The 14,870-nt window shown below is 46.5% G+C and overlaps 1 protein-coding gene across 3 annotated transcripts in view; it reads right to left on the bottom strand.

The window, feature by feature from the left end:
- The window catches only part of LOC138962317 (small ribosomal subunit protein mS35-like), a 42,045-nt gene that overhangs the window by 20,175 nt on the left and 7,000 nt on the right, over positions 1–14,870 (bottom strand). Inside the window, exons 1-2 of one of the 3 annotated variants that reach the window (XM_070334087.1) lie at positions 9,317–9,380; positions 8,259–8,341 (exon numbers count right to left, since the gene is read on the bottom strand). In XM_070334087.1, the coding sequence (XP_070190188.1) occupies positions 8,259–8,341; positions 9,317–9,365 (132 nt within the window). In that variant the 5' untranslated portion in view covers positions 9,366–9,380. Of the gene's footprint in view, positions 1–8,258; positions 8,342–9,129; positions 9,234–9,316; positions 9,381–14,870 lie in introns of those variants that run through there. The other 2 variants (XM_070334088.1, XM_070334086.1) reach the window with 2 other exon arrangements.

The following is a 14,870-nucleotide window of genomic DNA, read 5'->3' as shown; positions in this document are numbered from 1 at the left end:
TCACATGTAGCATTGACACAATCGGAGATGCTAGGTTCTGAAAAGGCTAACCGTCTAAGGGAAGCAACCCCAACCACAAAAAGTGTAAACGTAGCCATAGTAATGACCATACACCCGGGGAGTTACCTCCCATCGTGCATGCCATGTCACTACTGCTACTGAACACGTGGCTCATATCATTCGACCTAAAGAATAAATTCTCCAAATCAAAAGCGGGGTTGGCGGGAGGGAATATACTATGTGATTCGGGTAGGTATATTTATTAAATGAAAATTTACAATAAAATTTTCGATTAAATTACATATTCCTACTCCGAATCACATGTAGCAGATTGCAACAACAAGGCGGTGGGAAAGAAAAATCTAACTCACTCAAAAAACCTTGCCAAAAACCTGGACCGCTGCCAAAGAATCAGGGCGGTCCCAGTGGGAAAGAAAATCTAACCCACTCAAAAGCCCTTGCCAGGGCTGGCCCACTGCCAACAGGCAGTGAGGGAACCAAGGAAAGTCCTGATTGACAGCCGAGAAGTATCTCAGGCAAAGCGAAAGAGACAACCTCAGAGATCCAGAAAGCTGTGCTCAGCACTTCTTCCAATCTCCTAGCCGTAAAAAACAGCACAGGAATAGACCCAAGCCTTGGATTAAAAACCCTGGCGAGCCAAGGGAAAGACAAGCTTCCCCCCCCCCCCCCTTTTATTGGAAGGAAATGCTAATGTCCTGAGAAGATCCGTGCGTAAGGTTGTCCCCTCAACTGAGAAGGACGAACCCCCGCGGTGACCTTAAGACAACCATGCCAAAGTCTGCAAACCTTGGGATGTAGTAAAGCCCAAAAGGCTTGTGAGAAAGAAGTCAGCTCAAAATAAGAGTGACCAATCCCCACGAAAGAGCGAGAGAGAGACATCCAAGCACTAAGTACCAGAGTCCACCTCGAAGAGAAAACTCACAAATAGAAGGTCGCCAGTCATCCCCTACCAGTCCCTGCGAACGCAGGGAGAGAGGTAGCACCCGACAGCAGCCACTTACGACTGTGCGTCAGCTACCGGAAGTGAGGACCCACGGTGGTCAAAAACCGATGTGACTGGCAACCATAAACAAAATGGCTAAAAGCCAGAATGTTCCCAAAACAGTCTGCTTGAAGGTAATCGAGAGTGAATCAAAAACCGAAAGCAGAAAACCAAGACTGGTAAACGTAAACCGTGAAGCCAGCCAGCCATAAGACTCCCGAAACCAGAGTTCTCAGGGAAAAAACAGGCAGTTAACTTCCTAGCCAAATCAAGAGCCTACCTGAGTTTGGCCAGAAACCCAGAGCGCGTCTGTCCCTGTCTGAAGACAGAGTCCAACGCGGAGAAAAACGGACAACCGCCCTAGACAAAGTTGCCTTTTGTAGCCGGGCGACTGTAAGGAAACCCGACCCAACGGACGTCATCCGGACTCGCCTCATACTAAGATGAGGAAGAAGAGAGGAAAGGCCCAAGACTGAAGTCACAGGAACCGAACCTTAACTAAACCTCTGCCCGAAGGAGAAGAGTAGCCAAAACCTGAGAGAGAGGAGGAAAGCCACAAAGAACTACTCCTCAAACATCCATTGTCCAAGACAATGCCCCCTCAGGAAAACCTGAATGTTACTTCCGAGGCCAACTCAAGTGAACCTTAAGTTTGGACGAAACACCAGAACGCGTCTGATCACTAGAGAAAGACAGAGTCCGACTCGATGAAAGACAACAAGGACCAAAGTCCGAACGTTTGTGGCCAAACAGGGGTAACCTGAAGCCAGAGAACCCCACAAGCCACAAGAAACAGGAAGGCAACAACCACCATCGCCGCAACGTGGAATGGCTGTTGCCCGGCCAAGGCTGCCTATTGGCTGCCAGCTTAGCTTAACCAGAGGAATGAGCATGCTTCTGCTAAGCATGTTTCTGAGTATGCTAGCCCTACCTTCCTTCAACCTTTGTAAAGCAGTCAGAGACCTGGTGATCTCTACTCGACTGAATCTCTACCGCAGGCAAAGTTTAAGCGACTCTCTTTGACTGTTCAGGGAACTGAGAACGCGAAAGAAACGAGTCCCTCCGACACCCGCCGTACGAGCGTAGAGAAGGAAGGGCAGCCTCATCTGCTCCATGCTCACCCTAGCAAGGGCTGGCCAACAGAGTAGAGAAAGGAGGCAAGTTCCAAAGGCTGAATAAGCAAGAAGGAACAAAAGGTGAAGCCCGTGTAGCCGAAGCCAGCCAAGGCTGAGCATGTTCCGGAACTGAACCATAGTAGAAACAGCGGCAGAACCAAAACACTAGAGATACCACCTTCGGGAGGAGATGGCCTAGCCAAAACCTGCAACCCGTGGTACCTACAAAAGGTGACTAAGGAACCGGAAGTAGAAAAAACATCCTATCTTCACGGAACGGAAGTCCGACATCGACAACAAAGTCAACCAACAAGGAAGCCACCAATGTCGATGCACCCAAGGGAAATCCTGAGCCGAAGCTTGAGTTGCGACGGAAATCCAGAACGTGTTCGATTGCTGACTAAAGACTGAGAACCAGAATAGCTCAGCTACGAACGCAAACCGAAGTCACAGTTGCTGGTGGTAAACTGATGAATGAGATGACCGGAAACCGGAAAACCATCCAACCGGAAAAAGACCTGACTTATCCCCCTACTGACGGTCGTGAATAGGGGAAACGTCCAGGGCCACCCGAACTGACTAGGCAGTAAACGCAACACCCAACAGGTAAAGTGAAGACTGCCCCGGCTGAGGCTAAAAGCCTAAATGCCCGTAGGCCAGCCGCTGTTCCTCACCCACCGACCTCCGAAGGAGTGTCAGGAAGAGGAGAAGTGTATCCGAACAGAGCCGGAAATGCAGCAGACAAAACCGCAAAAAACGGAAGCGAAAGATGCATAGAGTAGACTGAGGCCGGAAGCCCGAACGCCCGTAGGCCAGTCCTCTGTCAACTCCAGTCAAAACCGCAACGTGTACTTGAAATGGAGGACTTATGCTTCCAGTAAAACCGGAAACACCACGCCGACAACGGCTGCCGCACTGGTGAAACACAAATGCCCACGACGGAACAAGAGTGAGACAGACCAGAAGAGGACTGGGGCCGGAACCCGAACGCCCGTAGGCCAGTCCTCGATCAACCCCAGACAAGCCACTACGTGCGCTTGTGATGGAGAACCTATGCTTCCAGACAGGAAGTGTAGGAGGCCGAAGCCCCGCCCGGGAAAACCTTCGACGTGACCTCTGCCGCAGCTTAGAGGACAGCGTTAAGCCTTTTTCCCAATAACCAGCACGTGTGGAATCGCTGACGACAGACTGAATGTCCGACACAACCGGCGAAAAAACCGAAGTCCACGTACTGGTGGAAGGCCGGTGAAACGGCATAACCGGAAAACCGGAAATCCGTCCCCCCCGACGTCGTCCTAACTCATGCCTCGACCAGGCTAAGAGAGAGAAGACGGCAAGTCTGCAGCCGCAGGCACCGGAACGGCAGTCGACGCGACAACCGAAGGTTGAAACGCTGACTACATCGGCCAGAGCTGAGACACCACCTGCCCGAAGGGCTGGCGCTGCTCCTCAGCTACCGACATCCGGGAGGAAGTGGAAGCGAAAGGAGCAGTAAATCCGGGTGGAGCCGGAAAGCACCAGACGAGACCGCGAAAAGCGGAAGCGCCGAATGCGAGGACGGAGGCCGGAAGCCCGAATGCCCTAAAAGGCAACGTCCGGTCAACCCCGGAAACGACCACAGCGGGTGCGTACGTCAGAGGACCTATGCTTCCAGCGAGTGCCGGAAGCGCAGCGCCAGAAACGGCTACCGCCATTGCTCCGCCACACAATGGTCTTCGAGGAAGCCAGGGTGTGACTGAACAGAGGACGAATGCCCGGGGGGCAACGTCCGGTCAACCCCGGAAACGACCACAGCGGGTGCGTACGTCAGAGGACCTATGCTTCCAGCGAGTGCCGGAAGCGCAGCGCCGGAAACGGCTACCGCCACTGCCCCGCCACACAATGGTCTTCGAGGAAACCAGGGTGCGACTGAACAGAGAACGAATGCCCGGGGGGCAACGTCCGGTCAACCCCGGAAACGACCACAGCGGGTGCGCACATCGGGGGACCTGGTCAACCCCGGAAACGACCACAGCGGGTGCGTACATCGGGGGACCTATGCTTCCGGCGAGTGCCGGAAGCGCAGCAGTCGGAAACGGCTAGACAACTCCGGAAACGACCCCAGCGGGTGCGTACGTCGGAGAAGTAGCCGGAACCAACTGCCGCCATTGCTCAGCCACACAATGGTCTTCAGTGAAGCCAGGGTGCGACTGAACAGGGGTTTGCGGGTCGTGAACCCGCCGAAAAGAGCTGTGTCCCAGCAGGGACTGTCCGACGGCCTCACGAGGGCCTGTGGACCAGCTCGACTTACTTGAATCGCCAACCACAGCGGTAGAAGACGAAGAAGCAAAACATCCGCCCTAGACAACGTCTCGGCCGGAAGCGTCAAAGAAGCCAACAAGGTGACGTCGCCCACAGACAGCGGGACCAACGGAAGACGCAGGCTTGGAACGCGAAAATTTCTTCACAAAGAAAAGCAGACACCTGCAACACCTGATCTGCTAACGGCAGAGAAGGCGAGGAGAAGAAACAGGACATACAACAGTATATGACTGCCCCACAAAGTGTTTGTTCGAGGCAGAAAGAGTAACGAACAAAACATAACAAACATGTTAAATCCGAAACCACGACCAGTCCTACGGACTGGTAGATACCTGCTAAAGCCTAGCCAAGTAAACCACTGTCAGCAACGCTGATACACAAAATGGCGGCCAAGCGATAAGTTACTGGACAAAATTTAGAAGTCCAAAACGGACGAAAATTAAGCAATAACAAAAATTCCTGTCAAAGTAATGACGAAATATGAAATGGCTTACCAACTAACAAAGCAGAAGGCAAAAACGCAGGTAAAGTAAGGAGAACCTCACCATAACATAGGCCTAGCCACATAAATAAGCTGTCAGGAAAGCTGAGCAACCGAAAGTGGCGGCCACAAGATAAGTTACTGAAACGCATTTAGGAGTCCAAACGGACAAAAAGTCAGCAACTATAGATAAATTCCTGTCAAACCAAAGACAAGAAGGAACAAGCTTACCAACTAAACAAAGCAGCAAGCAAGTAAGAAGGTAAAATTACGTTTACCTCCAAAATACATCGGCCTAGCCACAAAAATCTGTCAACTCATGCTGACAACAAAAATGGCGGCCAACAGTAGTCACTGAAATATCACAGGTCCAAACACGGACGAAAATCAGCAACTACAACAAATTTCCTGTCAAAATAATGACCAAAATGGAAAGAGCTCACCAACTACGAAGCAGGAGGCAAGATAGACGGTAACGTGGCCGGTGGGTGTCAAAACAACACCAAACAGCGCAGCCACAGGGGAGCCCAAAAATCAACAACCTGCTCCCTCGAAAGCTGTAAGGTCGAATGATATGAGCCACGTGTTCAGTAGCAGTAGTGACATGGCATGCACGATGGGAGGTAACTCCCCGGGTGTATGGTCATTACTATGGCTACGTTTACACTTTTTGTGGTTGGGGTTGCTTCCCTTAGACGGTTAGCCTTTTCAGAACCTAGCATCTCCGATTGTGTCAATGCTACATGTGATTCGGAGTAGGAATATGTAATTTAATGCCGTTTATCACTGCGCACAACACTGCGCTGGACACCTTGAACGGCAAGTTAAGCTGGGTGACATCCACCACCGTGGACACCTCTCCAAACAGCACCTTCCTACTCGGTATCAAAGTTAGGAAGGTGACCCCCCGAGAGACTCGCATGGCCAATCTAAGAATCACCCAGCCCAACAACTTCCTGCCCCCAGGGCGGAAGCTTACGTTGCCCAGCCACGAAAATGCGTGCTACATTCCTCGCGCGAACGTACACCACTTTCACCGGAGAACCCGGCTACACGTGGCCATATGCCAACTCCAGGGCAATGGACAACGATCTCCGAAAGCTGAAGAGAACATCCTGTTCCTCCGAACTTCCAGAAGTCGGAACCGGAAAGAGGTGGAGTCAGTTACGCCCTGCTCTCAACCACCCCTTCCGGTCAAAACTTAAATGCCGTTTTCCGCCGACCACGTCACTGCGCTGGACAACTTGAACGGCAAGTTAAGCTGGGTGTCGTCCATCCCATGGACGCACCCTCGTTAACCTTCCTGCTCGCCATCGTAGTCAGGTAGGTGACCCCAGAATGACACCCATGGTCAGCCCCAGAGTCACCAATAACTTAAATGCCATTTCCGTTAGACCACATCACTGCGCTGGACAACTAAATCGGCAAGAAAGCTGGGTGTCGCTAGCCTTCCTGCTCGCCATCGAGTCAGGTAGGCCACCGCGGCCTATTCAGTCACACCGCCCTGCTGGAAACCAGACGCAGGAGGTTGACCTACAGACGGACACCCGCGGTCCGTCTCTCAAGGCTGGGAATCCTCTACCACTGAGGCATCCCCGTCATCCTCCCTACCCTCCGACTCGAGATCAAGCTCAGAGCCAGGAGGCAGAACATCAGACAGTTTATCGTCGGCAGAACCGACCACTTCCTGCCCCCTGGGCGGAAGAGGACTAAAACGGTCCCCGATATTCTCAAAAAGAGATGTACGGAGGCGTTCGTCCTTTCGCTGCTCATAAGAACTCTCACGGCATCCAACGCACGAGAGAGCCCCCTGAGCTCGCACACCGGCAAGCGGTGTAGACATACCTTGTACTGGTGTCACATTCGGGAGAGACACCAAGTCGGTACCCCCATCCTGCGAAGCATGGACATCCGCCCGAGTCACAGTCGCCGAAGGCTTAGCGGAAGTCGAAGCCGGAACTGCAGGCGACCGCCGGATCTTGGCTAAGGAAAAAAACATCAGAAACACCCGACGGAAGCGCACACAATTCCTCCCGAGTGGAAGATAACTCAGACGCTAATGACGAAACTTGAGAGCTCAGCGTCAACAATAAAGAAGCAACGTCGGCTGGCGCTAACCCAGGGCAGCCAGGCGAAACAGAAGCAGAAGAAGCTACACCAGAACGACTACTCTTGCCAGAAAGTAAACAAGTCTGACCGGAAGATTGTTCGTACGTCTGCTTACACGGGAGACTTAAAAGAAGTTGACTCAGATAACACAGACGCAGACTTCCTGCGCCCTTATCTCTCCTTGAGCTTCTAATCAGAGGCGTATCGTTAGCTACCTGCCTCGAACTAGGCTTCCGTTTAGCGCTATCAACAAGCGCAGCCTCCGCCATAGCAAACAACTCACGAAAAATTTCACAGAAAACAATTTCAGAAAAATTTCACAAGTACAAACGAGCGACGAAAACGTCGCTAAAGTTACAACAAAACCGAAAAGATCTCACCACACAGCATAGGTACAGGTGTAAAGTAAGGCGGCGACCAAGGGGAGAAGCCAAAGCAAAAGACTCTGGCGAAAAGCTGAAGACAGCAGGAGCGTACATCAGGAGCGTCCTTCCCAGTTGAACCGCTGAGAGAGAATGGTACAAATGGCGGCGTATGCGCACGCATACGGATGTTGGACCGGACATCGGTCTGATATTATGGGATGGATCACTCTTTTTTAGGGTGGTCTCCCTTGTTACCAAGGGGAACGCGTACAGCGTTACCAGCACTGAACTAGAGTTAATTGCTATATATGTGAGTTGGGTAATAATATGTAATTTAATTGCTTTATTAGTTAGTTAGTTAGTTAACTGTTGCCTAATGGGTCCAGCGGACCATTTAGGCCAAATCAGGACCCCTGCTTTGTTAGAATAGTCTCCAAGTGATGGTTATTTAGTCCATGGAAATCTTGTTCACAAAAGCACTAATCAAAAAATTGCTCCAGGGGCTTGCAACGTAGTACAATATATTACCTTACTGGGAGAATGAAAGTTTCCAGTACAAAGGACTTAACCTTTCTTACATACTGCTCGACTAAAATCTTTACAAACATTGACTATATTCTATACAAGAAACACTTAACAAGGGTAAAAGGAGAAACAGAATCCGTTAGTCGCCTCTTACGACATGCTGGGGAGCATCAGGTAAATTCTTCCCCCTAACCCGCGGGGGGTTTAGAAAGACATCATTTGAATTATTTTTTTTAACTAATTAGTGAGTACACTGCATCAGTGCATGTCTGGATCAGGCAAACAAAAAATGGTTTGAAATTAGAAAGGTGAGAAATATGATATACGGATGAATGTTTTACGGCGTCATTAAGCCCTACCTGTCTCCTTTTTCGCTGTTTGTATCTGGTGTCATCCTTGATTTTAAGACCAGGAATTTCATAGGTCCGAAACTCTTCTTCCTCTGCACACACAAAAACAAACTGTTCAATAAAAAAAAGCCTGATATCAAACAAATGTATTTCTTGGGGAAATGGAAATGATGCTAATAACAACAACAAAAACAATAACAAATAAAGGTCCACAGCATCTCTCACAAACATATACTTTTCTTTCGTCAAAGCAATGAAGCAAGATTATGCTATGCATAATTGCATGGTCAATTTTAGCAACTTGTTTTGTATGAACTGCTGACACAGAAGTTAGCTTGTATCTTCAAACTTGACGGTCTATTCATATTATTCTGTCAGGAAACAACAACAAAATAACAACAGGGTCTGCGGACTACCGGTTCATACATTATTTTGTTGTAACTGTTACTTCTAGACCCATGTTCCAATCATTGTTTAGACAGGAAGCAAACACTTCTTCATGCGTGAAGACTTGCTATAAGCCTATCAATGTATGTACCCAGCATTTATAACCAAGGTTGCGATCCATGATTGCCATCCCATTCCCCTATGAACTACCAACGTATAAGTATCGATCATTGCTAGTGGTTACAATGATACAGTGATAACCCGAATAAAAGGATGCCCTTAGGAATTACTGCCCTAAATTTCAGGAGGCCTAGCTGTCATAAGAGAGAAGCAGAATGTGCTGATAAACAATTGAAAAATCCCTCTAGTCACCCCTTACACACAACAGCATCTGTTCTGATATATTATATTGTTTGGTTTGAAAGCTCATTTGAATCATTTGAAGTCAAACAATGATGGTGATGACAAGTAGCTTGCGGTAGTTGCCCCTTACCTCGCCACCCTAATCAAAACTGTTATTTTAGTTGTCAGACCTTTTACATGCGCTAAAACCTGTTGACACACAAACACACCACCAGATAGATCGTCCCCGATAGTACATGCAAACAAACCAAACCTAACCAATAACAGCAAACCAACAAAAATGAATTTGGCATAAGATCAATGGAACATTGGCACACCTTCACAAATCAAACCTATTAGTGTAGCGTACATGTAACTGACAGTCATAACATTGGTGAAAATTCTTCCTGGTGGCAAGAATTGGAACCAATTCTAGACAGACACATTCCTTTGACCTTTTCATGCAATCTAGGTACAGTAGAACCCCACGCCCTTGCCTAATATAGTCAATGAAATTTTCCTTGAGATTGAAGACGTACTCTGAATTATATTCTAGTCATAAAAAAAAACCAATGTAGTTCAATGCCGCCCTTGCCTAATATAGTCAATGAAATTTCACTTGAGATTGAAGAAGAAACCTGAATTATTCTAGTCATAAAAAAACCCCAATGTAGTTCAATACTGCCCTTGCCTAATATAGGTAAATGAATTTCCCTCAAGATTGAAGACGTACTCTGAATTATTTTCTAGTCATAAAAAAACCCACTTCATATAATATAGAGATCCGTTTATCCAGAGTCTAATTTTATCGTCAACTGTGTCTATGATCACATCAAAAATCAAGTATTCGAACTGGACAGTGCTCTGAAGCCAACTGAAACATAAGGGTTCAGACTTCCAGAAGAAGAAAAGTTCTGTGAAAAAGTGTGGAAAAAAAGTTCTGTGAAAAAGTGTGATTTAAAACATGATACAATAGTGGTCCAGAGTTTTCTGAATTTGACTTCATATTTATCTTTTTTAACAACTGGTAGTTGAGTTTTTATGGTTTTTTAAAAATATGTTTTTTACAGTGCTACTGTATCTGCCCACCAGGACTAATAAGCTTAAGTTGAAGTTTTCTTCAACAGTAGACTGCTAACCAACATTATAATACAACCCTGTGGTCTGGTTTGTGGTGGTTAGTTTCTGTCTTGAACACTTCGTCAAACTGCTGTGCAGGTTAATTAGCTTCTTATCTTTTTTATTTTTTATATCAGGACAAAATAAACGGAGAACATTTTGTATATTATATTCTCTTAACATGTAAGACAGCAGCAAACTGTATTACATATATTTGTCAAAAAGAAAACAAAACAGTCAAATTTGTTATCTTTCAACACAGGAAAAAATTAAAGGCACAGGTAGCATATTGTGCATAAACGCAGCCTTATAGTTATATAAATAATATTCATCTACTACGTCCTTTATGAAAGACTGATTGAAACCAAACATCTTTCATCTGGGTGTAACATATATACACGTACAGATTTATAATATATGTTCAGAAAAGCAAATCTGGCAGTACTGAAAACCTTGAACATCTTGATCTAACAACTCATGGAAAAACGCATCTGGCAAAACTGTATATTGAAAACCAAACTTGCAACTGTTTATAACAAAGGACACAATCTTCTGTCCTAATAAGCATCACCAGGACAATGCCAATGAGAAAAATACTTCGACGACCATCACAAAGAGACAGGGGTGTGAAACCCTTCAAAGTTCGTTTTCCAGCAGGAGTTGTGTTTTCTTCAGCCTGTACTGATGGAGACACAAAAGTCGCAAAGAAAGCTCTGCTCAAAGGTGTTGATGTCAACAAACAAGACTATCATGATATGACAGGCCTGCACTACGTAAGTAGACATTTAGCAGAAAAAGAGACACTAATAGCAAACATTTTTCCCCTGAAGCTAAATTCACTTAATGAGAAACGGACCAGAAAGAGGGAATGTGGGGTGGATGGGTGGGAGTGATCAGATATTTTTTCCAGCAATAAATATATATATATATCCCTTTTAAGCAGCCTTAATAGTAGGAAATACTACCCCAACAATGTAATTTGGCATCAGCAAAACTTCCTTCGAATCGCAAAAAATGAAATTTTGGCAAATCGGCTGAACTTTTTTTTTATGTTGAAAGAAAGGTGACGCCAACGAAATTGCTCACACTCATAAGATTATTCTAAAAAAAAAAACTTGCTTGAGAAATAAATCCTGGCAATATCCCTGCTGTGACTTTTTAATGATTTTGATCTATAAAATAATTCCTAATAAAATGTATCAAACTGCAAAAGCTTCAATGGATCTGAGGTTATTGAAAGTACAAGACCTTTTACTCTGGGTGCTGATGTACGTATCCTTTCCTTACGGTTTACATGTGCGCCCATCACAACTTTCTTTCTTTATTTGGTGTTTAAAGTCGTTTTCAACCACGAAGGTTATATCGCGACGGGGAAAGGGGGGGAGATGGGATAGAGCCACTTGTTAATTGTTTCTTGTTCACAAAAGCACTAATCAAAAAATTGCTCCAGGGGCTTGCAACATAGTACAATATATGACCTTACTGGGAGAATGCAAGTTTCCAGTACAAAGGACTTAACATTTGTTACATACTGCTTGACTAAAATCTTTACAAACATTGACTCTATACAAGAAACACTTAGCAAGGTTAAAAGGAGAAACAGAATCCGTTGGTCGCCTCTTACGACATGCTGGGGAGCATTGGGTAAATTCTTCCCCCTAACCCGCGGGGGGTCCCATCACAACTGTCCTTTTCTTTCAATAATGATTTAACAACCAATGTTTGATTCCTAAGTGACCTTATGAGTACAACTTTAAGCAAACTGAATGATGACAGATGCACACATACTCGTTTTTGCTTTTTCATGAGTATGACTATGAGATGCCTTAGATAGCATTTATAGATTGAAAAAAAAGACTGAACCAAAAAGGTTTCTCTGTGACCCTGCATTACGCTGACACCTTCTTAGTTCTTGCCTACGAGAGCTAGAGGTGTTCAAAAAGAGGGTAAAAGTGATGGCTGTGGCATGATCAAACCAAAAGTTGTTTTAGAGGTCATTCCTATCTTGGTTGATTTTCAGGTCTATAATTCTGTGACATTTTGTTAATCATTTCTCATTTGTCCCTCGATCTATCATTCAACATGAACTTTTTTGGTGTGCTTTTCCTTACTTTACTGCTTTGATGTCTTTAGAGCAGAATGTTTCAGTGTTAGTCAAAATTAAGGCTGATAAAAAAAAAGGGTTTGTTAAATGTACTTCGAAGTTAGTTCCAACGGCCAAGCTGGTTGGGTCGCAGTGAGGCATGCTTGGGAGACGCAGTAGAAATGAGGCTGTAAACACTAAAGGTTCTTTAAGTGCATCTCATCACTCACTTTTATATCATTGGTGTTGGCTGGGCGTAGCAGATGCCATTTAGTTAAAATGAAGGGGTGATCAAGCAGGGTTCGGTTTACTAGTGATAAAATCTGAAAATGTCTCATCAGAAATCTCTTCAGTGCGTCAAAAATATATAGTGTATAGAGCCAATCCAGCAGACTATCTTTTCTCGCTTTTATGTTTGTTTTTGTAAACCGACGTGCACATTGGCCGAGTGGATAAGACATCGTCCTATGCGGAACGTCTTGGGTTCGAATCCCAACCGCGCACGGTAGGTTAAGGGTGGAGATTTTTCTGATCTCCCAGGTCAACTTATGTGCAGACCTGCTACAGTAGAACCCCCCTTTTAAGACCTCCAAAAATCTCACAAAATCAGGTCTTAAAAAGGAGGGGGTCTTAAAATGGGGGTACATTTACTGAGGTTAAGAACAGAAACTCTGAAAAACAAGGTCTTAAAAGGGAGGGGGTCTTAAAAGGGGGTTCCACTATAGTACCTTATCCCCCTTCATGTGTACTCGCAAGCACAAGACCAAGTGCGCACATGAAAGATCCTTTAATCCATGTCGGAGTTCGATGGGTTATAGAAAAACGAAAATACCCAGCATGCTTCCCCTGAAAGCGGCGTATGGCTGCCTAAATGGCAGGGTAAAAATGATCATACACATAAAAACTGACTCGTGCAAAAACATGATTGATTGTGGGAGTTTGAGCCCATGAACGAAGAAGAAGAAGTCTTTGTAAACACAACAGCCAAGAGTCGATTGATTCTAGAAAATACAGGCCCACACCAGAAATAATGCATCCTGAGAAAAAGTAAGATCAGGGTTCCACATCACGTAGAATCGAAAATTTTATTGTAAATTTTCATTTAATAAATATACCTACCCGAATCACATGTAGCAGTTGACTCAGTCTAAAGTGCTAGGTCTGAAAAGGCTACCCGTCCAAGGGGAGCAACCCCAACTAAAAAAGTGTAAACGTAGCTATGGTAATGACGACGCACCCAGGGAGTTACCTCCCCTCCTGCGTACTACGTCACTACTGCTACTGACCACGTGACCCCTATCATTCGACTCGAAGAATAAAATCTCCAAATCATAAGCGGGGTAGGTGGGAGGGACTACGATATGTGATTCGGGTAGGTATATTTATTAAATGAAAATTTACAATAAAATTTTCGATTAAATTACATATTCCTACTCCGAATCACATGTAGCAGATTGAAACAACAAGGCGGTGGGAAAGAAAAAGTTCAAACTCACTCTCAAATCCTTGTCAAGAGCTGACCTCCTGCCACCATGGCAGGCAAAGCTCTAGATCCATCCTGGCGAAGAGCCGAGATGTCACGCAGGTAAAAATTCATGAAGACATCCTCGGAACGCCAGTATGCGGTGTGGAGCACCTCCTCCAGTCTTCTTGATCGTAACACGGCCAAGGAGGAGGCCCAAGCTCGCGTCTCGTGAGCCCGAGCTGATTCCAGAGGAAGGACAGGCTGTGTCCCCCCTTCATTGCGGCGGCTCCACTCGTAAGCATGCTTAATGAGCGCCGACACCCACCGGGCCAGAGTCGTCTTAGTAATATCCTTATGTCTCTCCGTATTGAGAGAAATAAACAAAAGCTTTTGAGCTGCGGATCTAAGAGACTGAGCACGGGCAAGGTAGATGCGAAGGGCTCTAACAGGGCAATTTACTAAGTCTGGATCATTCGGAGCCAGAATAGTGGACAAAGGCCTGACATGAACCAAAGGAGAAGCTCGCTCGGGAGCCTGGTTTTTCGCAAGAAACTCAGGTCGAAACCGCAAAGTAACGGACCCATCTGATTCAAAGGAAATGTCGTCCGAATTACCGGAAAGAGCGTGGATCTCACTGCCCCTTCGTGCCGATGCTAGCAGCAAGAGGAAAAGGGACTTGCGTGTAAGATTCGCAAAACTGGCATCTCTGAGAGGTTCAAAATCCGCTGAACGCAGAAACTCCATGACCAATAAGAGATCCCACTTAGGAACGGGCGTACGAGACTTGACGTCGGCAAGGGAAGCGCCCTTGATGACTCCAGCGATCACGCCACTAACATCTATAGAGCGACCTATCTGGCGTAGGGTCGCCGAGATGGCCGATCTTCTTACTTTCAACGAGGCAGCAGAAGCTCCCTGAGAGGACATGAAAGCAAGATGGTTCGCCACATGCATCGTGCGGGGCGCCGTAGCATCCAGCCGATGCTCGTGACACCAGGTAACCCAGGCCCTCCAATGTGACTCATAAACGGACGAGGTAGATGCTCTGTGCGAGCGTCCTACCAGGTCCATGGTCAGATCTGATGCCCCTTTGCGCCTCAGAGAAGACCGCACAACCTCCACGCGTGAAGATTCAGCATCTGAGGCTCTGCGTGGAGGCTGCCGGTGTGAGGCTGTACCAGTTCTCCTCGCGTGAGAGCGAGAGGAATGGGAGGGCCCTGGGCGA

The sequence above is a fragment of the Littorina saxatilis genome, linkage group LG3 (genome assembly GCF_037325665.1).
Source record: "Littorina saxatilis isolate snail1 linkage group LG3, US_GU_Lsax_2.0, whole genome shotgun sequence".
Taxonomy (NCBI): domain Eukaryota; kingdom Metazoa; phylum Mollusca; class Gastropoda; order Littorinimorpha; family Littorinidae; genus Littorina; species Littorina saxatilis.
Note: the sequence above shows the minus strand (reverse complement) of the source record. Positions and strands in the feature narration are given on the sequence as shown.